Source organism: Lodderomyces elongisporus, chromosome 8, assembly GCF_030384665.1.
Source record: "Lodderomyces elongisporus chromosome 8, complete sequence".
Taxonomy (NCBI): domain Eukaryota; kingdom Fungi; phylum Ascomycota; class Pichiomycetes; order Serinales; family Debaryomycetaceae; genus Lodderomyces; species Lodderomyces elongisporus.
Window position 1 is genome coordinate 987,210 of NC_083680.1, and position 24,028 is coordinate 1,011,237.

Consider the following 24,028-nt stretch of genomic DNA (forward strand, 5'->3'; position numbering starts at 1 on the left):
ATTAAAAATAGGTTGGTGAATACAATATGACCCTGTATAAAGATTGCTAAGCGTGATTTGGTTGTGATTGTATTAAACAATTCCCGTGGATATATCCATTACAAAAAAATATCGTTTGTCATGTCTTGCTCAAGTAGCGTGCAACGTTCGATACCTTTAATAGCTGATTTCATCGCTATTAGCTAACACGAATCCGAAACATACCTTGACATTAAACTCTATACATTTTTCTGTTTTTTTTTGTATATAGTTGTGATCTCCCATTTTTTTAAAATATAAAGGAATTGAGTGCTACCGACTATACTCCATTTACGTGGTTAATTCTTACTTGTTTTTTTTTTAGGTCCTTTTTTATTTTGGGTCTTTCTTTGCAACAAAATACGCACGCCTCAATTGTTTCTGCCACTTTGTCTCTCTGTTGCTCTTTCTTTTTCTTCTCTTTCTCCTTCTTTCCTTTCCTTTTCTCTAGGCTTACCCCATGAAATCTACAATATATAGAATTAAGGAAACTACACGATAGCACTACAACTTAAAATATGTCAAGCTCCGTCTGCTGATAGCACATTATTACTTTACTCATAACAAAAAATGCATGATCTATGATTCATAACTTACAGTTTCAGATTCTTTTGTTTCTTCAATCTTTCTTTTTCTTTTTTATTTTTTTTTGATCTCTAATTTTTTGTGTGCTTGACAAACAACGATTGATGGTACAAGCTTTTTGTTTTGTTTCTTTTGTTTTGTTCCTATTGGCATTACGCTTGATTTAGTGGTCTTGTGTTGCCAAAATGGTGGAAGGAAGGAAGGAAGGAATATGCGTGTGTGTCTGTGTTTGAGAGTGTACAAGATATAAAGAATTGGAATGAATCGACTAGGAAATGAAAAGAGAATACGGAGACAAATCTCTCCAACTTCTCCATTTTATTTTTTCCAAAAAAAAAAAAAGAGAAAAAGACGACAAAACAAAATCAATCATAAAGATGGGGAAGGTATTGCCATCGATACTTTAGTAAACCTTCTTGGTTGTATAATCCATTGATTTAAAGGTTTTTCTGTTCAGATTTTCCTTTCTTTTATTGATTTTTTTAAGAAAAAGAAGATTGATGATTGAATGATGGTTTAATCCAAAAACACATAATTTCGCTCATAAAACTCAGGTGCAATAAATTTGCTAATTTACCAAGCTCTCAAGCTTGTTTCCCCATTTAAAAAATTTTATCGAATTAGAAAGAAACAGAAGAAGAAGTAGAAGAAAAGGAAGAAGAAGAAGAAGAAGAAGAAGAAGACATACGTTTCAATAGCATTATTCAAAACAATTGATAAAAAAAGCATTGCTTACACATTTGGTTCATTACCCCCGCCCTTGTCCTTTCCAACTTGTATTCCACTTGCTTTGCATTTGCCCTCGATTGCACATATCCCCTTTTACTCTTTGAGGTGTTAAATTATGGATACAGACGCGTTTTCAACTGCATCACATACGCTTAAGGGACGTCAAACTAGTCTGCAGATGCCCATGGACAACGTAAATGCTTCCGCTGATGTTAGTGGCAAAAAGAAGAATCGGTTCAGAAAAAAGAACAAGGACAAGAGTTCCAGATCCAGATGTAACAATGGTGACAATAATGGTGGTAATTATAGTGATGTAGAGAGTGTTGACCCCGAAGTGAAAGAATTGATTCGTGGTCGGGAGAAGTTGACTTTCGGTGCTGAAATATGTTTGCTGGGAAAGCCTCATTTAGGTGGTAACAGTGCAAGTGCTGCTGCTGCTGCTGCGGCGGCGGCTGCTACAGATAACGTTGGAGGCGTTGGTGGTAGCAATGAATTGAATTCGTTATCTTATAATGATCTGACATCCAGTATAAACTATACTCCTGCTAAATTAGTTGACGCTAAAGGAAATGTGTTTCAATTGCATCCTAGTGGTTATGTTACCCCTTATAAACAAGCCATGGGGCATATTGGGGGGTATAGTAATATCCACTATGTTCAACCAGTACAACAACGGCCAATACAGATGCAAATGCAAATGCAGATGCAGATGCCGCAACAGCGACCGCTGCAGTTTTACCCTATAGCACCTGAAGGCTATAATTCTACCACGCATACTTCCTCGTCAATGTCTTCCATGCGCAAACGCAACAAAGCTTTTCAAAACTTGAATACCTCACTGTTTGCCAAAAATAGGTTGAAGTTGGTGCAGCAAAATGTCTTGTGCAAGCCATGCTTTTTTGGTGATATTGATTTGTCGACTTCGAATCGGTTTGGTGACTTGGACTCTACTACAAGGATTATGAGTTCGAGTGCCAACACTTCGTTGAGATCGTCTTATAGAAATTCTTTGCGTTCATCTTTTGCTTCGACTACTAGAAATGATAATAGGTCAACTAAACTGCCCCCAACATCAAACGATGAGATCAAGGTTGACGAGGTTGATGAGGTTGAGAAACCCGTTGTTAGTGATGAGATTAGTTGGAAAGAAGGGACAGTTGCAGCGTCTGAGCCGATGATGGAACATGATATTGTCAATGTGAGACAAGACGAAGACTTTCCTGGAGGAGTAGATTGTAAAGGAGTTGTTGGACAGAATGAAGTGGAAAAAGAAAAGGATGTTACAAATACAATTGAAGACGAAACGATGTTGGAAAGCGGAGACGGCAATAACGATGGCGATGGGAATAGCATTGGCAATGTCGATAGAATTGACAATGACGAGGGGAATAGCAATGGCCATGACAATGGAAATGGAAATGGTATTGATTATTGTAAGCACCGTGATGGGGGGTTGACAGATGAGGAAACAGATTTGAAAAAAGAGCTGGATGGTGACACGCCAATTTCAACTGATTTTGAAATTAGTACCGATGATAACTCGTTGAATAGTGGTGCAGTTGAAAAGCACGGCGACCAGAACGGCACAGATCCTGCTATGAAAATCAATGATGATACTGAGGGTACAGGTGAAAATTCTAAAGATGGTTCATGTTACCAAGTGGAAGAAAAAGACAGGTGTAGAGAAGAAAATAGCGACATTGTGAAAAATCCAGAGGATATCTCGGAGGATACAGTTATGAATTAGAAAGGTTCTATGTCTGTGCTTCAATTTTGAGTTTTGATGTGATTTTTTCCTTCTTTCCTTCTACCCAGAGGTTGCAAATCAGTCAGTTTAAAGAAATTCCGCATTTTTTTTTAGTACTAAAATTTAAATAATCATTATATATATATATATAAATATATTGGACTTTTTTGTTAATCTGTTTCTCAGCATTATTTATAGGTGGACGGATGAAAAAAACGTTAATGGAGTTGATGGAGTTGATGGAGTTGATGGAGTTGACTACTTTTGGAATTCGAAGTACTTGCATTTCTTTATGTATGTGAATATTTTTTTCTGCGCGTCTTACGCTAACTGTTTGTACATCTTTGCAACCAGAATTCACAAAATCATCTTTCTCATCACCATCAACAACAAAATTAAATTCATAGTTAAACTCATAACTTAACCCTAGAAAATAAAAACAAAATCAAAACTTGCAACCTAAATTTTGTCACCATTTTGACACAATTGTATACGAATGTTCTAGAATGACTCTGCCTTCTCCCACTCCAGAAACACGTGAATCTTTGCAATTGCAAAAAGACCAGTTTGCTCACAAAATCTTAGCAGACCTTAAAATAAAGATTCACGACAAAGATATCAAATTTGAATTTATGGAAATCAGCCGGAATGATTCAATGAAGTCAACTGTTTCCAAAATTCAATCTTCCACCAAACTCTTGCCCTTTGACGCCAAGAAAGAATTGACAACTTCTAATGTGGATTCAAAGGAATCGCTGAGTAAAGATGGTGTGATTTTGTTGAAAGGATTTAGTCGAGACATTCAAAAGCTTGTATCCATTGTTGAGATTGTCAAATCACAAGGAAATAAAAAACTTTATCAGTACAATCGACTCTTGAAGTACCTGACAAAAGTATATCCGTACCAAAAGAAGAGGAAGATCGAAGATACGGAAGATAAAGGAGGAGATGAAACAAAGATGAAGGAAGGGGAAGCAATAAACGTTTTGAACGTTGCTGCTAATGAGCTTGAGGAAGAGAAAGAAAAGGAGAAAGAGAAGGAGAAGGCAAGGCAGGAAATTAGAGGTGGAAAAACTTACGATTTACCAGTATTGTATGTCATCTTGAGTCTGAGTGATTTGAAACAGCATTTGGATACGACATGGACGATACAAAGTTGATACAACAAAAGAATAAGAATTGAAAAAAATTTTGAAAAAAAAAACAAACAAACAAGACAAGAACATTAGGTGGAGTTTTCGATGTCGAATCATTATATTGGTAACCCTTGTGAACAAGAATCATTCCAGTGGAACAAAAACAAAACAATTCATTACCCACGGTCTAAACTTAGATTACATGTGCTAAACCATTACAAAAATGCAAATTTATGAGCTTTGAAATGGCCAAATAAAAATTCGAGTTACTTTCATGATTTAAGGAATGATCCAGTGCATATTATTACTAATTCATATCTTATTAGGAAATTGCGAATAGTCCATAGCATTCGAATAAGCAGGTCTTCAATATAATAGCGAGACCAGCTAAAAAAAGATAAAGGTGGTCAAGGGCCATATATTCAAAGACTCCTTCCCTCTTTTCTTTCCTACAGTTCATTTCCAAAGCTCTCCAGCAAAATCATGTAATGCAATCAAGGTCAAAAAGCTGACATCCATCCTAGTTAACGATCTTGTCTTTTATCTCCGGTCTACCTTTTCCAATACGTCCTTCTACTTCCCCTCCCCATTATCAAGTTATCGACTTATACCGGTTTACTGAGCTAATCACATCGGGTAAAAGATCGATATATCATATTTTGATATTATAGATGTATTTGCTTGGTAATTTAAATGCATATGTTTGTAGCTGTGTAAATGTTTATATCTGTGTGTGCGTGTATATGTGTATATCACCTGTATGCAGTACTTAAGAAAAGATAGTGTCCAATAGCAGAAAGTCAAACTGTCAATGAGTTGTTCTGAGCCGCACTGGACTAACCAACTGACATCTATCTAGGTGGGTGGTGGACTGATTCTTTTTTTTTGCTTTTTTTTTTGCTTTTTTTTTTCTATTCACATAGGTGAAGACGCTACCATTACATATAATTTTCTACCAACCACTGAGAAGAAAAACACAAGCGACCCAATCTTTTCATCATCGATACAACGACTTTTGTATATTTATATACTCTCTCTCTCTCTCTCTCATCCACTCACATCATAACAAGACTAACGACACAAGTCAACTACACAGTCAAAAAAGAAAAGAGCCACTTCTATATATAAACTATTTCCAAGATGCCAATTGACGCAGCTACATTCAAGTTCGAGACTCCACAATTCGACCCAAGATTCCCTAACCAGAACCAATCCAAGCACTGTGCTCAAACATATATCGATTACCACAAATGTATAAATGCTAAAGGTGAAGACTTTGAGCCATGTCAGTTATTCTTCAAGACGTTCACTTCATTGTGTCCTCTTGCATGGGTTGAGAAGTGGGATGACCAAAGAAGTGCCGGTACTTTCCCAGTCAACTTGGATGCTTAAAGAATATTTTAACTGAATTAAGCGACATGAATAAACGAAGAGGAAAAGGAGGAGGAAAAAGAAGAAGAGTTTAAGAAGCAAATGACAATGAAAGTATTTGAAAATGAATCTATGCAGAGACATGAAGTTTATGATAATTTGCGGAAAGAATAAAGGAGGGGACAATGACGAAGGAAGAAATAATGCTGAGAAGAAAGCAAAAGAGTTGAGTGGGGAGTGGAATAATGTATTGTCCGTCTTTTTTTATCTATATTTATGTATATGTACGTATATATATATATATATATATATTCATTCAATGCAATAAAGAAGTTAATTTTTCAATGATTTTTGTATAGAATTGGTGAGTCTGAAGAAAATATAAAAACAATTCCTTTTTGCTCTACTTATATATATATACATATTGCCTTCTTCTTCTTCTGTTTATTAAATTTTTCCATTATAATCATTCGATATGTCATTTAAAAGCAAATGTTCAATGACGTTGATAATCTATGAACATTTAGAACGGAATTTACCTTTAATTTTTTCAAAGTTGAACGTATTCAGTCTGGAAACTGGAAAGTTCAAGGGTTCGGGAACTTAGCTTTGAGAGTATGATTTATGGTCAAGTACTAGAGTAAAAAAAAAAAAAAGAGCAGTTAAAAGGGCGACAAGATCTATTGGAAGTTAACGGGACTTGGATATGACGGAGTCTTTTATTGTCTACCCCATTTCTTCTCCGTTTATTTGGCTCTAATTGGTATACTAAGTAAACTTTACAAATAAACTCGTTTTTTCATAACATCTAGTCAAAAATCAGCAGCTGTTTGTTAATATCTATTATATTGATGATTCAGTGGTTATTGCTATTGCTGTTGGTGATAAGAGTATATGGTAATGATTTCTACCAAAAGTCATCCTCGTCAAAGCCACGAGAACTTGCTACGTTTTCCTCAGTAAACAAATCTGCATATGGATCACCTTTCAATTTCCTTCCACCTTTTTTCTTCCTCCCTTTTGCTTCTTCTTCTTCTTCTAATCTTTGCTCTTGTTCTTGCATTGCCCATTTATCCAACTGTTTCAGCATCCCACTTTTCTCCATGTTTTTTACTTGCTTTTTAATACTTTCTTGATCGGCTATAAACACATCCATAGATACTTCCTGTTGAGTCTTTTTCAATGCATTTAGAATGGCATTCTCCTTTTTTGGAACATGAACACGTCGCACTAATTTGGGATTTTTATACGATACTGTGCCAACGTCCATGGTTCCATCATGGTGCAAATTCTCCACTGGTGTATAAATAATAGTTACATTATTAATTTTGTTTCCCTTTATACTATTGGACTTTGTAAGTTGTGCCAACTGGTTGAGTAGTGTTTCATTAATATGAAAACTGGGGAATGATGAAAGGTTTGAAGGGTACGAGTTTGGAGTATTGGAGCATAGTTCCTCAGAAGTGAGCTGAAGATATACATGAGCAGAGGACAAATTGTCAACGTGGAACCAAATATTCTGTGGATGAGAATGTTTTAACAAGTGGTCGTTTTCAAATTTATCTTTACCCATAAATATTGTATGCTCAATGGTTTGTTGAGGTTCGACATCTTCCTCATCGGCAGAAAATGGCGAACTGCTTTTCTTATTGCTCAACAGCAGTGATTTAGTCTTTGACAAAAAGTAGTAAACCATTCTTGGAAAAAAAAAGAAGAAGAAACAAAAAAATAAAAAAAGAAAACTATGGTTTTGCTTTAATGTCTGTTTTTTGTTTGTTTGATAAAAATCTGGAATGCTCTTGGTTTTATAGATGTGAATCTCTTTCTTGATCTACCATCGCACAAGTGTCATATAGACAATTGAATCTTGAATACAAAAAAAAAGGAATAAATCAACGGTTGGTGCGGCTGCTGCTGCTGCTGCTGCTGCTGTTGTTGTTGTGCACTGAAAATAAGATAGCACCCTACCTAGCAAGCTTCACTAGTGCCAGCATTTGTAATTATATTCAAACAGTTTTAATCTGGCACATTGAATGCTGAAACCAACAGTGTTGTGACGTTGGTACGTCATTTGGGTACAAGTTGTAAATTGTTATGACAAACTTTTTCTTTGTTTTTCTTTTTCTCTTTTTTTTTTGGTGTGAAAATCAATCAAAATTATTTAATGAGGAAGCTACTCAACCGCTTGATCATAAGGGTACAGATTGAAGAGGTAATTTATAGAGCAAAAACTAGATGATATTTACTTAAATGAGGTTGGGAAATGACGGGCTTGAGAATACTTGTACTGACATACCTTTCTGACATGTATTGAGAGTAGCATTCACTACGAGTCACTAGGATTATTGACAAATATCTCGTATAATGATGATGATGATGAAAAGCTTTTGAAAGAATATGCGATGGAGCAAAAGGTAGGATTGAATACCCATGTAGTGTTTGCAGAAAGTTAGGCCAATCTACGAACATGTGTTTTATAATAGAGTCCAGGGGGGTAGAGATCGTTGGCGCACAGGCGGTATTGAAAAGTATTGTCGCTATCACTAAAAAAAATACGAAGTAGCAAAAAGCTTGAATGACAGTAGTTGCACACTTCTGCAAAGTAGAGTAGCTCCACATGTAGAAACGTTGTAACCATATAGTTGGTTAAACAAGATATAATAACTAAGGGTAGTGGGACAGATTTTTGTATATCAAAAGAATGGAAATAAAATCGAATCAAAAACTACCCTTTATAACGATAATGCTAACAACAAAGAGATATACGGTACAACTACAAAAAAGTTTCAGTAAAAGTTTGCACGTACGTAGTAGAGACAATTATCATAGCAAAAAGTAGTTTTGTCTATAAGCCAAAGAAACAAGGCTGGGGTTGTTGTTTTTAAGAGGTTGAAGTTGGGATTTTGGATTTTCAATATTCCTTGCAATATTGAGGTTGTGGAAGAGAAACAATTACACGAAATTCACCTACTTTTGCGTGGCTTGCACACACACCAAGCTTTGCCACTTGTGGTTTGTGTGTGTGTGTGTATGTGTTAATCTTTTTTGTTTCTTTTTTTTTTCTCTCTCTCTCTCTCTCTTTCTAATAAAGAGTAATTGGATATCCAACATTTTCTATGCATCACTTTACCAGCCCACTTCCCAACCAGCTTGCAAGTAGCCTTGTTTAATAGACCAACGGCTATACTAAGATTAATATGCACTGGTTTACAAATGCTAGTAAATGAAGATTGAAAAGATATTTAAGGGAGATGTATATTTAGTTTTCATTATATTTTTGTTCAAAATTATACATTAGAGATTCATCTACTGTAGTGTAAATAGAAATTAAAATTTGATAACAGATCTCCCCACATAACTCTACGTCATTCAGTTTCTTGTCTGTTTTTTACATTGGCTTATGGTTTCTTCCAACTCCTTTCTTTCTTTTCTTCTTCTTCTTTTTCTTCTTCTTCTACTACTATTTTTGGGCTTGAACTTGTTTGTGGTGATGGTAGCAGCAATTGTTTTTTTTTTTTTTTTTTTAAGATTTCGCGTTTCGTGCCACAAAAGGGAGAAAAAGGAAAGGGGGCTTGAAGGGGAAGGGGAAAGAAAGGATTTGAAAACAAAAAGTAATGCACTTAACAATCTGTGGAATTTCCCTTTTTGGTAATGCTCTGATTTTCTGAAACAGATCGTCTCGAAAGAATGGCAGATTTCCCAAAAAAAAAAATAAACTGCCCTTAAACCTCTTTTAGTAGATGTATACATCTTTGGAAACAAAAAGAAAAGAGTAAATAAAAAGGGGGAAAACAGAGAATACGAGTTCTACATTCTATCTGGAAAAGTGCATTGAAACACCTCCATTATCTAGATGGATTGATTGATTGATCTTTCTTTCTTTCTTTTTTTTACTTCTTTTTGGTTGTTTCATATCTTTTCATTTATTAACCAACACACTTCCCACTCGTTTGATTTTACCACCTTGATGATACTTTACTAGCCCACACTAAACACTACCAGCTCCTATATTTCAAGTATACCAACACTTCCACAGTCGTTAACTTTAATTTTCATAGCATCCATACCTCTAACTAAAGACACTCCCTTCTTTTTTTATTCTCAATCAAAAAGCTAAACATCTGCGTTAATTACATCAAGTAAAGAATCAACTGTCAACCTTTGGATTCGATTATTATTATTTTTCCCCCCCCCCTCCCATTATATACCCTCTTTTGTTTTATTTGTCTATTACCAAAAAAAAAAATAAAGAATAATGATTGATTTTGAACAATTGTTGGAGTTTGAAGACTCTCTTAGCCAGGGCTTATCAAACACAAATGCCATCGTCTTGCAAAATTTGGCAACCAAAATTGAACATTTTAAAAACAATGAAGAAGAACAACAACAACAACAGCAACAACAAGAAGAAGACTCGGTGTCAACTGATGCGTCAATCTCATCAACACCATCTCGGGCACTTGCCTCGTTCACTTTGGAACAAGCTACAAGCAATTACAATATACTTGAAGATGACTTTGCTTCTTGCACAACATGCAAAGAGCAACTCAGTCAATCAACAAAACTGTGCTGTCAATCTACAGTTGAACAATCCAACTCAACGTTTTCTAATTTGGACCAACAATATTGGACCTTGTTTCTTGAAAACCCAACACGAACAATCAACACTTTCCCCTATTACACAGAACTCTGCTTAAAACAAGGTATCCCCAACTCGTTGAGGTCTGCCATCTGGACAAAACTATTTCTTCTCAATTCCGCAACTGTGCCCAAATCAATGAGCCTCATATACCATAATTTCCAACATTCATATTCAGCAGAAGTCTCTGAGCAGATCAAAAAAGACTTGAACCGCACATTCCCAACAATTCCATTCTTCAAACAACCACAAACAATCAATGACCTCTCCACCATACTCAACGTCTATGCCAACTACGATGCTGAATTGGGCTACTGCCAGGGCTTACTATTTCTTGTGGGTGTCTTGTATCATCACTTTAAAGGCGATTGCGAAATGACTTTTTTTGCATTAACCAATGTCATGGATCTCGAAACTGAGCTCCATGATATCTTTACACCAAACTTAATGTCGCAGACATTATCCTTGTGGTATCGTCAATTTTGCAATATTTTCCAACAAGTAGATTCCGAATTGTATAATCATCTCACAGGGTTTACTGATATGACCACCTTTTTATACCAATGGTGGCTAACATTTAAAACCTCGCATACTCCAGACACCAGCATCATCAATAGAGTGATGGACTTTTGCATGTTCCAAGGCTGGAAACTTGGAATCTTTAAAGTTAGTCTTGCATTGATCTTGGTCAACAAGCCCATCTTGATGAGCTTGGGTAAGAAGCTGCAGATAGCAAGTGGTTGCGACCAATTTGGTCATAGATACCAAAACGAAATTAAAAAGAGCAATATAAATGTTGTTGATGCTAATCATAACTGTAATGATGGAAATGGTGGTCAGGACCATAATAATCATAACAATAACTATGATAATGATGATGGTGGTGATGATGATGATGATGAGGTTGTATACCAGCACATGCTCAATGAAGCGAAATGGGGCAAAGTTGTCAGTGATATGGACTACTTTTTTGGAGAATTGGTGTTTTCATTTGATGATTCATTGTTTATTGATTTGGAAGACAAATTAGAAAAGCATGCAAATGGTTTAGACCCAAAGGTGGCTACAAATGGTGAGAATCACTTGTTTTTGCATACTTTGCATAGCTTGAGAAATTTCTCCTTACTCAAGTCGCCACTTAAAAAACCTACTAAACTTCATACAGCGAAATTGAATAGTGAACGAATTGACAAAATTAACACATCGAGTTCAAGCTCCATCATTTCGAGCTGGAATAATCTAAGCGATAATAAACGTTCACGTTCGGGACTGGCTAGCTCCTCATACAACTCACAAAATAGTTCATCACATAGTATATTCTCCACCTCTTTGAATTTGTCTTCTACCCCTTCAAGACAAACGACATCGTCAAGTAACTCCTTACTCTTGCCTCATGATAAGATGTTGGAGCAAGAGGATGGAGCAGAAGTTGGGTCGATATACTCGGAGATGTCACAAGAATCTTCCTACTCAGGAGTAGGAGTATCGGGAAATGTAGAAGTTATGGGAGCAGCAACTTTCTCGCATTCAACGGCAGTTACTACACCCAGTACAGGTTCTTTGTCAAGACATTCCGCAAAGAATAGCATGACACGTGCATCTGTTGGTGAAGACATAGCTCGAGTTAAATCAGGATCTTCTTCTTCTTCCTCTTCTTCTTCTTCTTCTTCATCATCATTTGGTGATTACTTCAAGTTGCCGTTTGGACGCTCTTCTACAAACCACACAGGTATTATTATTGAAGAAAAAGAAGAAGAGCAAAAAGCTAGTGATGGTGATGAGTCGGAAGAGTTGAGACAAAATAACAAAGCTATGAAGGCACTCCTTGAACGTGCATTCCAATTACTCGATGGTAATCATGAACAGGAAATGGAAGTTGCCATGTTGAAAGGAGAAATCTTACAAGCAATTAGTGACTAGTTGGTTATAAGTATTGGATACCTACCTTATGCTTGTGTTTGTGAAGTGTCCAGCACAAGACATAGTAAATTAACACACACACAAATACATATATATATATATATATATGTAAATGAAATGCATTGATTTTTTATTCTCTAGAATAGGTTCTTGTAGAACGAATAATGCAACTGATAATAAAAAAGTTACTCTAAAGAGGTAGATAGAATCGAATTTGAACAACTCTTTTATCCCAACTTCTAAATTCTCGTTTTTTCTATAAGAAATCCTATAAAACTATTCAGCTTAACTAGATTTTTCAGATGACGAAAAGAAAAATAAGCATCAATATGGCGTCATTGTATCTAGTGTACTCTGAAAGTCACTTTTGGTTTCCAGTACAATTAAGTTAATTATACTACCAACTACTGCTATACTCTAGCTGCTTTGTTCTCACCATTTGGTGTGCAAACTGGCGAAAAAAAAAAATTGTGTTTTGACAATGAGTTATTGCGACAGATCAACACTTCGAAAAATTCACAATCTATATTTTGAAAGGTTAGGGGAAAAAAAAAATTACCAAAAGAAAAAAAAATAACATAACTTCCAGCATCAAGAAGCAATCAGCAACAAGATCTAAACCTATTGAAAATAATTGACCACAGGATCGTATATTTATATACATATACATATATATATATAAAAGGTCATCACACAATCTGTACATATATTACATTCACTCTATTGGAGGATACTACTACAACAAACCTTTTAAGCGGAGATTAAATTCGAAAAGGATTAATTTGAAAAAGATAAACCATTGAAGATAGAGCAGCAAAAATTCTTCAATACTTATTTTCTCCTCAACGATTTGCAGGTTTTTTTCTAAAAAAAATAACAAAAGATAATATATATATATACATATATATATATATATATTCAACTTAATTCTTTTTCCTTAATTTCATACCATTGTGTCACTGCAAATATCGTGTCCTCAATTCCACCTACAGAGAGCCCCGGGGGCAAAAACCAGAGGCAGCAACAAACAAAAGTAGCACAAGTAACACAACAACAGCAAGGAAAGAAACAGGAGGAAAAAGAAAACGTTGCTAGAGACCCAGAACTTACCAAGGCTATAATCAATCAACTTTGCATCTTACTTTTAACAGTAGACTACTCAACTGTTGACTCGCATTTCAAGCAGATCAGATTCATCTTACTGAAAGAAGTAGGTGGCAACAACTCACAAGTTTGTTTTAATTACTACCAAAAACTTATTAGTTTAATCAGACTCGGTGATTTTTCCAATAAGAAATTAACACCAGTGGAACATATTTTTGCAAAAGAATTAAATTTTATTGCAACTGACTTGAGAATAACCGACTCGTTACTCGACCTATTTGATCAACAGTTAAATTTCGCTCAAAAAAGTATTGTTGATTTCGTAGTCAAGTTTGATTGTGATATCATCTTTTCTTTTATCTTATTAATTCGATACAATAATCCATCAAACACAGAAGCCGCTAGAGCATTTATCAGAGACCACTCATTAGAGCTTTCCGATTTACTCAAGGATAGAAAATTTCCACAAAACTACAATTGGAGCCTTTTATTAGAGTCAATTTTAAACACTCCATACTTTCCGTTTTTGCATAAACTATTAATTCTTAGTTCATTAAAAGCTTTCAAGTTAACTATCGAACCAATAAGCAAATTTTACCAAAATATACTCAAGATGTCCTTTAAAGAATTAATTACAGAAGTTGGATTTGACGACTTAGTACCTGAAAAATTGTTACCCAGCTTGTTGCAGATTAAACCAAATGAGGTTGACGAGGGTATTGCATTGGTTCTAGCAGAGATCTTGATTCCTGGGTCACAAGGGATCAATAAGAATGCACACCTTCAACAACAAACATTGCCAGAGGCTAACGCCAAGGGAGCACAACTTCAAGCAAGCTTCCGAGCCATTGAGGCACAACTGGGCACGAACAAACTTAGCATCAATTGGTATGAGGTGTTTAACCATATGCAGCAAAACCTATTTGAAGCAGGTCGGAGATATAAACTTCCAACAGCAGTTAGCTTGACACAGTTTTTGTCATCATTGGACTTTAAACAGGAGCCATTAGATATTTTTTTCAACTACGATTGGTATTTTGACAAGACATTACTTTACCTTTTGCAAACTGCTGATCCGGCGCAAGGTGCTTATGACATATCCTTACTGAACAACTTGGCACTTTGCTTTGAAGAAGACAAGGCAACCCCTCCCCAACCAGGAAGACGAAATATCTTACGTTTCATCAATATCGGTAAGTTTGAGTTGAAAGCATTGTCTGGTGCTCAGGCTCAGCAGGTGACTAAACACCTCAACGAAAAAGAAGTCAAGCTTAATACCTTTATCAATCAACAATTTGATCATGATTATAGAGTGTTTCCTGAATACGTGTTGGCAGCTGCAGTCTCTATGATTGAAAGGACGCCTTTTATCAATGACTTGGTCGACACATTATTTGGATTGTTGATGGATAGCGATTCGCCGACATTACCCAAGGTTATGCGTGTAATGCTGGAGACTGGTTTGGCCATTTCACAATTGGTAAGTTATTATAATAGCAGAAAGACTGTTGTTGCTGCTCAAAAAGTAGCTAACGTGGCCTCGAGGATTGGTATTATAAACGAAGTGATTGCTCAATTTTGGACAACAGATATCAATAGTGCAGTAAGTGTTCTTGTTGAATCATCTTTTTATGGCGTCGATATCAAGGGTGAATTGGATACTAAATTGAAAGATCAGCAATTCAAAAAACCGTTGTACATTGCTTTGCTTGATGTTCTTAACGAAAGAGCACAAAAGGATTATGAAGCATTCCAACAACATCAACAACGTGAACAAAACCCACAATCAGCTAGTGGTGGTATTCCACCTTCTCTTTCTCGTCAACTTCCATTCTTGAAAATTAGTACAGTTAACACGTTGGTAGAAAAATTGAAAAACAGCAGTGGATTGATTGATTTGAAGAAATGGAAAAACTTGCAAATCTTGATCTTGACCACTTACCCAAGACTCATCAATTTTGGTAGTGGTCATGATGAAGTCATCTTGGCCAATGAGGCAAAATCAACTTTTTTCCCTCAGGAAGTGGAGTTGGAAATGAAAGAGTATTATTCAAAAATGTACAGCAAGGCAGTTGAAATTCCAGAGGTTGTTGATGCATTAATCAAAATGAAGTCTAGTGATGACCCCCACCAGCAAGATGTATTTGCATGCATGATTCATTCGCTTTTGGATGAGTATAAGTTTTTTTCTGAATACCCATTAGCTGCATTGGCTTCAACTTCGTTATTGTTTGGTGCATTGTTGGAGAATGATTTGATTCATGGAACAACACTTACAGTCGCCCTCAATTTCATCTTTGAGTCATGTAATCAACCACCAGAGTCAAAGCTTTTCAAATTTGCTGTACAATCATTGTATAATTTCAAATCAAAATTGCATGAGTACCCTATTTATTGTAAACACTTGTTGGAATGTCAATCATTGGCAACGCATGCCAAGATGTATCAAGTGGTGAAAGATGCGGCAAATGGAATACCATGTGGTGGTGCTAACTCGGCTACAGGTGCAACTCAAACACCTACTCCCGACGTTGGACCCAAATATCAATCTATCAATTACGTTGAGCAAGCTGTAGGATCAGTGCAACAAGAAGAGCCATCTGAAGAAATCAAGGATAAATTGTTATTTGCAGTCAATAATATGACAATGGAAAATATGAGATTGACCGAGATCAAGAGTCATTTGCAAGAGGCATATTATGCTTGGTTTGCTGATTATTTGGTGGGAGATAGGGCTAGAGCCGAGCCAAATAACCATAAATTGTACTCGGATTTGGTTGAGAGCTTGGCAGATCCAATATTTACCGAATATGTGATGAATGTTACTATGAAAGAAGTATTCACCATCATTAGGAATTTCAAGGACTCGAGATCAGAGAGAAACCAGTTGAAGAATCTTGGTGCTTGGTTGGGAAGAATTACTTTAGCCATTGATAAACCATTGCGCAGAGATTTGATTGCATTGAAGTTCCTCCTTGTTGAGGCATACGACTTTAAGTCTTTGCCATTGATCATTCCATTCGTGTGTAAGATTTTGGACCAAGCACAATTTTCAAGAGTGTTTAAGCCTCCAAACCCATGGATTTTAGGTATAATGAGTGTTTTGGCTGAGTTGTACGAGCATGCTGATTTGAAGCTTCAGCTCAAGTTTGAAGTTGAAGTGTTGCTCAACTCATTTGAAATGAAAGTAACTGATCTTGAACAAAGCACAATTATTAGAAACCACAGCAGTGACGCTACCGCATTAGCTCAAATGTTTGGTCTTCTTCCACAAGTTGGACAAGCTCAACTTACCTCAGAATTGTCAAGATTGAATTTGGATGCTGGTAGTGGAAGTAGCGACCTGCCAAGTTCTAATGTTCCATTATTCCCACCGCAGGCTGGCATTAAAAAGCAACTACAACAATTTCAGCAACCTCCGCTTTCACTTCAACAACAACAAGCACAGGCTCAAGCTCAAGCTCAAGCTCAAGTACCAGCAAACTCTATCCACGCGCCTCAACCACAACAAGTACAACCGCAAACTCAGCAAGAATCTGGTTGGGATACCAGTTTCAGCCAGTTAGTGGGCAATTCTGTATTCACTCAACATGCTAATTTGAGAAGAGCTTTCCAAGCTTCATTGTCTCGTGCTGTAAGAGAATGTGCAATTCCTATAATGAATCGAGTTTCCGAAGCTGTGCTTGTCACCACTGAGTATCTCATTAAGAAAGATTTTGCCACCGAAGTTGATGTCGACAAATTCAGACAAAGTTATAGAAGGTTGGCGCAACAATTGGCTCATAGTATGGTTTTATGCAGCGGTAAAAAGATTTTGGCTGAGACTATCGAAGCTACAATGTTGCAGCTTTTGGGAAATAATCCCAACGATATTCCTATGTTGGAGCTCAGCAACGCCGTTCAAGCCAATGTTGGCCTTTGTGTCGATATTGTGGACAAGATTGCCACTAACAATATTACTGATTTGATTGATGAGAGAATGAGGCCATACATTTTGAATCGTGAACGCCATAAATTCGGTCAACCATATATTGAAAATGGCACACCAGAATCCTCGTTAAGACTTCCAGAACCATTGGGCTTGAGTACTAGAGGATTGAGTGCACAGCAATTGAAGATATACGAGCATTTTGGTGAGTTTTCTGGTGTGGAAAGAAGCAATGCTCCTACCCCGCTCATTGCACAACCGCAACCACACCAACCTCTAGTGCAACAACTTCCACAACAATTACCACAACACCTACCACAACACCTCCAACAACAACAGCTGCAACAACAACTGCAACAACAACAACAGCAACAACAGCAACAACAATATCAGCAGCAGCAGCAACAAGTGCTTCAACAACTGCAACCACATCAACTCCAACAGATTACACAAGACTTCCCGGCACATCAACAACAATCGAGAATGTTACAAGAGGATGTGGCCTCTGTCGAACAGCTTTTCGCTATCATCACACAGTACTGTGAAAAGGCCATCAATCTTCTTGCAGATGTTACTGAGACTAAGATTGCTGATTTACCACCAAACCATCCAATCATGACGGCTCTCACTCAGGCATTAAGTATTGCTCAAGCAAATGCCATCAAGTTCCCTGATTTGTTGCTCAAGGCAGCGCAATATGCTGTTAATTGTCTCTTTACACAAGCACACGAAAATTCTATAGCAAACGAAATCTATGTGATTATGCTCGACAAATTGTGTGAATTTTCTCCCTCAACAGCAAAGGATGTCACTTGGTGGTTAGTCAATTCATCGGATCAACGTAAATTTAATATGCCGGTAATTTTATCGTTGTTGAAAGTACAATTGATTCAACCAACTAAATTGGATTCATCTATTGGTGCATTGATCAAGGAGTCAAACAATCCAGTTGTTGTGAAATTTGGTGCTACATTATTGTACAGTATATTTACAGCGGAGGATTTGGCGCGTCCCATTGCATTGAGATCAGAATTTGCCCACACCTTGGATGCATTGTATGAGTACCAGAGATTGCAATTTAATGACAATGATGAGGAGAACAAGCAGGCCAAGGCCGAAGTTGACAAGTTGTTTGAAGTCCTTGGTAAAGCTGACCCTGTATCAAAGGAGTTGTTTGCCCAGTTGGGTTACGTTTTTGCTGAATGGGTAAGGTTATTGTCGCATGGAAACGAGCAGCTGAAAAAGGATGCATCAGAAGAAGACTTTATTGCTGGTTTAGTCGAGTCTGGTATTTTAACTAACCCCGTGCATTTCAAATCATTTTGGAAGGCTGCTATTGAAATATCAGTTGCTTTGTTTGGTACCGAGCACGAGTTGAGAAGCCGTACTCAACATGAGGCTTATTTGTCGGTTGATTGTTTGGCTATTTTGGTGGTTCGTGTGGTTATGAATGTTGAAAATGAAGCTCATGCAATTTCGTACCTCAAAAACATTATTGGTGTTGTGTTGTTCAACTTGATTAGTGAGCACGAAGAGGCTAAGGCGGCATGGAATGAACGTGCATATTTCAGATTCTTTTCATCGTTGCTATCAGCATGGAACGATGTATCTGTATTGGACAATGATGCGACAAAGAGTCTTGACTCGCAATTTTTCCAATTTATTGGTGAGTGCTTCAACTCGCTTCAACCAATAGTACTTCCCGGTTTCACTTTTGCATGGATCTCGCTTATCAGCCACCGCATGTTTTTGCCCAGATTAATGGAATTGCCTGATGGTGAAGGCTATGCAGTAGGTGTCAAATTGTTGCTGGCATTGTTCAAGTTTCAGGATACTTATCAGCTCAAAGAAAATAGCCATGATGTGTCAAATGTCACATTTAAGGCAATAAATAGAATCTTTGTTGGCTTGTTGCATGAGTATCCAGATTTCTTGGTTGAGTGCCACTACCAGTTGATAGCAGCGGCGCCAAGAGGCTATATCCAACTCAAGAATATAATATTGTCTGCTTCACCCAAGTCGATGACTATACCTGATCCATTCACTCCTGGATTGAAAGTTGAAAGATTGCCAGAAATCAATGATGCTCCAAAAGTGTTTTACAAGCCAATGGATGATTTGATAAGAGCTGGTTTAAAGAAGCCGGTTGAGACATTTTTGCGTATTCCATCATCTAGTCTCGTGAGAGCAATTTACAATGGATTGAAATTGGCACAGCCCAAACAGTCTGATATGTTTGGCATTCCCGAAACGGTTAATTTCAACCACAAGTTGGTGAATGCATTAGTGCTTCATGTTGGAATGAATGCTGTGGCGGAGAAGTCGCCTGCTGGCCGCAACAGTTTTAATAGCAAGAGCTCACAAGTTGCATTATTGGTTGATCTTATGAATTATGGTTCCAATGAATTCAAGTATTTGTTGATCAGCAGTATTGCGAATCAATTGAGGTACCCTAACAGCCATACTCACTGGTTTATTGGAATCATATTGCACTTTTTCTTGTCAAACACGTTATGGAACACTTCTGGATCAAAATTGGCTGTGCAAGAGATTATTACTCGTGTCTTGTTGGAAAGAAGGATCGTTAATAAGCCGCATCCATGGGGACTTACTATCGTATTCCTTGAGTTGGTCAAGAATGATGATTTTGGCTTTTTCGATTTGCCATTTGTTAAGAACTCGATTGATGAGGTCAAGACAATTTTTGACACTCTTGCTGACAATGTGAAGGGTTCGAATTAGAAGACAGAGTGAATGAGTGGGTGCTTAGATGAGGATGTGGGGAAGGAATCTTTAAAAAAAAAAAGCGAGAGAGAGAAGGGGTGGATGGAAAGGAAAATAGAAAAAAAGAGGATTCCTTTTTTGAAATAAAGGAAAAAAGAGAAATTTAGATTTTTTGATTTGTATATTATTATATTTAATGCTTACGACCTGATGATTATAGATTTATTGCAAAAGGTTGCACTTGTGATGTTAATACGTAAATTAGATACTTTGCTAGTAGTGTAATGCTTGATAAAGGTGATTCAAAAGAAAAAAAAAATGAAAAAGAAAAGAAAACAAAAGAAAAACTATCTTTATCATCATCTCTCTTTCCATTATTTGAAAGTCTTATGCTCCCCGACAGTAGCAAATTGTTAACAGCTTAGCCAACAAATACAAAGGTATTGATATATGGAGTATCTAGTGCTCTGTGTTTGTATGTTTGCATGTGTGCAACAAGCTGGAATATAAAGTAAATAAAGATGGAAAAAAATATTATGATTGTGTATCTGTATATTTTGTACTTACATATCTCTGTATATAATATTTGAGTTAGGGCCACACATTTTATGATCTACGATACGGAGAAAAAAGAATTACAGTGTATACCATTTTAGGTCAAAAAGAGAAAATAAAAAATAAAAATTAATTTATAAATTTTTTTAAAAAAAAAAAGAGACAAAAAATGGAAATCAAGGAAAAATCAAAAGTTGGATTCACAATAAGGTAGACAAATAGACTAATCACTTTTCCCGCCCAATTTATAATAAATATCTTCATCCAACCTTTTATATCTTGAATACAAGCAACGGTTTCTATTAGCGACTATTTTGTATTAGATTCCACCTATTTTAAGAACTGCACCTTATTTTTTTGTGTTTTTTTTTAATTACTGTCTTTGCCATTGCCATTGCCATTGCCTTTGACTTTTCCTTCTGCCCGTCACCCCCACCGTTTTTTCCATCCCCTTCCTCCCACAAACTTAACAAGTAATGTCACGCGTGAAGAGAATCGCTAAGGAATTGGACGAGTGTCGTCAGGATACCCAGTCGGGAGTTACTCTTAAGCTTAACAATGATAATGATTTGACTAAACTCACAGGTTATTTCCGTGGACCACCAGGCACACCATACGAGGGCGGAATCTTTCAAGTCGCGATTGATATCCCCAACGAATACCCATTCAAGCCGCCTATTATGAAATTCTCCACCAAAGTTTACCACCCAAATATCTCGTCAGTTACTGGTGCTATATGTCTCAATATCTTGAAGGATAAGTGGACACCAGTGCTCACGTTGAAATCGACTTTGATCTCGTTGCAATTACTCTTACAACTGCCTGAGCCTAATGACCCGCAAGACGCTGAAGTGGCAAAGCATTACTTGAGCAATAAGAAAGGGTTTGAGGAGACTGCTGCATACTGGACTACATTATATGCAAAAGATGGAGGAGCTGGCGAAGAGAGTGGTCTCGGTAATGGTGCTGCTGGAACTAGAGGCGGAGCCAGTGATGCAGCGTTGTACGGTATTGATGAAGAGATTGTGGCACAGTTTGAAAATATGGGATTTCCTAGAGATAAGACTATTGAAGTGTTGAGACGTATGGGAGTAAAGACTTTCAAGAATGTTAACAACAAGAGTGAGTTGGAGAACAAGATTTTGGAAGAATTGTTGAGGGAATGTCAATAAAATAGATTTATGATTTCTTTTTTCTTTTTTTTAGGAAAAGATGTTTGTGTGGAATAGAATATCTGGTATAATCTTTGAATCCTGGTTTTTTTTATCTTTCCCCCTTTCTCTTTTCCTCTTTCTCTTTTCCTCTTTTCCTCTTCCTCTTTGTCTCTACTATTCTCATTCTTATAGTTGTTTTTCATTAGTTTTCATTAGATTCAAGAGAAAGGATGGATCATAATTTGATTTTGATGGTATAAGTTTAGATTATAGAGTTTTCTTCCCTGCATATAGAACTGTGTGGAAATTCTGAAAAAATTATAAATTCTTTTTTTTTTTTTTTTTTTAATTTTTATTTTTTTTGGGTTGTTGATCAAAAGTCTTGGTGCCTCACTGCCATCCTACCATCTATGCTCATATACCAACACACGTATTTTTTTTTTCTATCTTTCTCTCTCTCTCACTCTCCTGTTTGTAATTGATACCAACAACGCTTACACATCATACACATTGTAAATATTGTAAATATCGTAAACATCATCTTAGCGACGTATTAAAGAAAGCACAAGAACAGATAAAGAAACAGTACACCCTGAGCAATTTGCATCCCTGTTTATACCAAGACTATACATCTGCATCATTTTTTTTTTTGTTTCTTTCAAATTGAATTGAAAATAAATAAAAAAATAGAATAAACCAAGACACTTTTCCATTCCTTTAGTATCAGCCATTGCCAAAGATTCACCCCATTATGACATCATCATTACCTGAAAGTACCAATCAAGTTGAAAAGAAGGATTTGCCACAACAGCAACAACAATCTCAATCTGCAACTGCAAATGCAACTGCAAATGTTACCAAGGCTAACGCATTGACTGAAGAAAGAGCATCAAATATTGGTTGGTTCTTCATCAAATCCTATTACGATTTCTACGTCACCAAACTCGAAGATATCCACAGAATCTACCACGCCAATGCCTCATTGATCCACGATGCTTTTCCAACTGACAAGTCTGTTGAAAATAATAAAGAAAGCAGTGGCAAAAATGGCAACGGTAATGAACCTACTACCAGCTTCACTGCTAAAGGAACCAACGAGATCAAAAAATGTTTTAGTGAGCATTTATCTGGAAAGGGTGACAAGAAGGACACAAATAGGATTGTTATCACTAGTGCATGTTTCCAAGTCTCACTGGAGAAAAACATTCTTATTGTCACCTTTGGAGAATGGGCTAAAAACAATTCCCCATTTAAGCAATTTACCCAGACTTTCCTTTTGACTCCTGGTAAAAGGGAAAGTACCTACGATGTTGCCAACGATATTTTGAGATTTATCGAAAGCAATGGGTACAAGGATAACGGACACGTTGAGGAAGTCACCACTACCGAGAATGAGAAAGAAAAGCAAAAAGAAAAGGGAACTTTAGTCAAGGAGGAGACCAAGGCAGAGACCAAGGGCAATGGCCAACCAATTCCACTGGCTGAGACTTCAGGCGCAGAAGCAAATGGAAAATTGGCCAAATCTGAATCTCAATCTGAATCTCAATCTCAATCTCAATCTCAATCTCAATCTCAATCTCAATCCCAATCTCAGTCTGGATCTGGTTCTCGCTCCGAGGTCAAAGAGAGTTTAAAAATACAAGAGCCAACCTTGAATGATACAAAAGAAATGGCAGCAAAGTCTGATTCAGACAAGAAGAACAGCAATGACAAAGTAAAGGAGCAAGAATCACATAAAGAGGCGGAGAGACAGCCTGAGGGAATTAAGGAGCCAAAAGAGTCAAAAGAGTCAAAGGAATCAAAGGAACCAAAAGAGTCAAAAGAACCAAAAGAAGTAAAGGAAGCAAAACCCGCAGAGCCAGCAAAACCACTTACTTGGGCTGACTTGGCAAACCAATCAGTACAAGCACCGCCACAAAGAACAACTAAACCAGCATCGTCAGCATCACCAAGCACAACTAAATCCACAGCATCTACACCTACGTCAGCTAAGAAATCACCTGCTGCCGCATCTGTCACTACAAACACAGTGGCATCGTCATCATCATCCTCATCCTCATCATCTGCAACACCAGCAACTGCTACTGCCGCCTCTCGTAAATACGATAAAAACGAGTGGTTTTCAGTTTATATAAGAGGTGTGCGCGACATTGGCGAGGGAGAATTGAAAGACTTTATCACTAAACGTTTTGGTGAATTAAAGTTTTACAAAAAGAACCAGAACATTGCATTATGTGACTTTGTCTTGAAAGAAGCTCAAAAGAAAGCGTTGGATGCAAGAGAAGTTCCTTTCGGAGATGTCAAGATCAAGATTGAGAAAAAGTACAAGAAAAAAATATAAAAGAGAAATAGAGAAATAGAGAAATAGAGAAATAGAGAAATAGAGAAAGAAAAAGAAAAAGGGATAGGGAAAGTAAA

At 36.8% G+C, this 24,028-nt stretch overlaps 8 protein-coding genes across 8 annotated transcripts; 7 read left to right on the top strand and 1 right to left on the bottom strand. All coding sequences in view use genetic code 12, as the record gives it.

Moving 5' to 3' along the window:
• Window positions 1–1,447: 1,447 nt before the first annotated feature.
• On the top strand, window positions 1,448–3,079 carry PVL30_005704 (uncharacterized protein; the record flags this gene model as incomplete). Its single annotated transcript, XM_001524098.1, has 1 exon — window positions 1,448–3,079. The coding sequence occupies one exon, from the start codon at window positions 1,448–1,450 to the stop codon at window positions 3,077–3,079; it is 1,632 nt and encodes a 543-aa protein (XP_001524148.2).
• A 506-nt stretch (window positions 3,080–3,585) lies between these two features.
• Window positions 3,586–4,239, top strand: PVL30_005705 (uncharacterized protein; the record flags this gene model as incomplete). The annotated part of the gene is made up of 1 exon (XM_001524099.2): window positions 3,586–4,239. The coding sequence occupies one exon, from the start codon at window positions 3,586–3,588 to the stop codon at window positions 4,237–4,239; it is 654 nt and encodes a 217-aa protein (XP_001524149.2).
• Window positions 4,240–5,355: 1,116 nt separating this feature from the next.
• COX12 (Cytochrome c oxidase subunit 6B) lies at window positions 5,356–5,607 on the top strand (the record flags this gene model as incomplete). Its single annotated transcript, XM_001524100.2, has 1 exon — window positions 5,356–5,607. One exon carries the CDS (start codon window positions 5,356–5,358, stop codon window positions 5,605–5,607), a length of 252 nt encoding a protein of 83 aa, XP_001524150.1.
• Window positions 5,608–6,493: 886 nt separating this feature from the next.
• Window positions 6,494–7,282, bottom strand: PVL30_005707 (uncharacterized protein; the record flags this gene model as incomplete). Its single annotated transcript, XM_001524101.2, has 1 exon — window positions 6,494–7,282. One exon carries the CDS (start codon window positions 7,280–7,282, stop codon window positions 6,494–6,496), a length of 789 nt encoding a protein of 262 aa, XP_001524151.2.
• Window positions 7,283–9,841: 2,559 nt separating this feature from the next.
• On the top strand, window positions 9,842–12,145 carry PVL30_005708 (uncharacterized protein; the record flags this gene model as incomplete). Its single annotated transcript, XM_001524102.2, has 1 exon — window positions 9,842–12,145. The coding sequence occupies one exon, from the start codon at window positions 9,842–9,844 to the stop codon at window positions 12,143–12,145; it is 2,304 nt and encodes a 767-aa protein (XP_001524152.2).
• Window positions 12,146–12,474: 329 nt separating this feature from the next.
• Window positions 12,475–19,919, top strand: CDC39 (CCR4-NOT core subunit cdc39; the record flags this gene model as incomplete). The annotated part of the gene is made up of 3 exons (XM_001524103.2): window positions 12,475–12,505; window positions 12,567–12,587; window positions 13,138–19,919. The coding sequence occupies 3 exons, from the start codon at window positions 12,475–12,477 to the stop codon at window positions 19,917–19,919; spliced, it is 6,834 nt and encodes a 2,277-aa protein (XP_001524153.2).
• Window positions 19,920–20,932: 1,013 nt separating this feature from the next.
• On the top strand, window positions 20,933–21,628 carry ubc1 (Ubiquitin-conjugating enzyme E2 1; the record flags this gene model as incomplete). The annotated part of the gene is made up of 1 exon (XM_001524104.2): window positions 20,933–21,628. The coding sequence occupies one exon, from the start codon at window positions 20,933–20,935 to the stop codon at window positions 21,626–21,628; it is 696 nt and encodes a 231-aa protein (XP_001524154.2).
• A 733-nt stretch (window positions 21,629–22,361) lies between these two features.
• On the top strand, window positions 22,362–23,951 carry PVL30_005711 (uncharacterized protein; the record flags this gene model as incomplete). The annotated part of the gene is made up of 1 exon (XM_001524105.2): window positions 22,362–23,951. One exon carries the CDS (start codon window positions 22,362–22,364, stop codon window positions 23,949–23,951), a length of 1,590 nt encoding a protein of 529 aa, XP_001524155.2.
• Window positions 23,952–24,028: the final 77 nt, after the last annotated feature.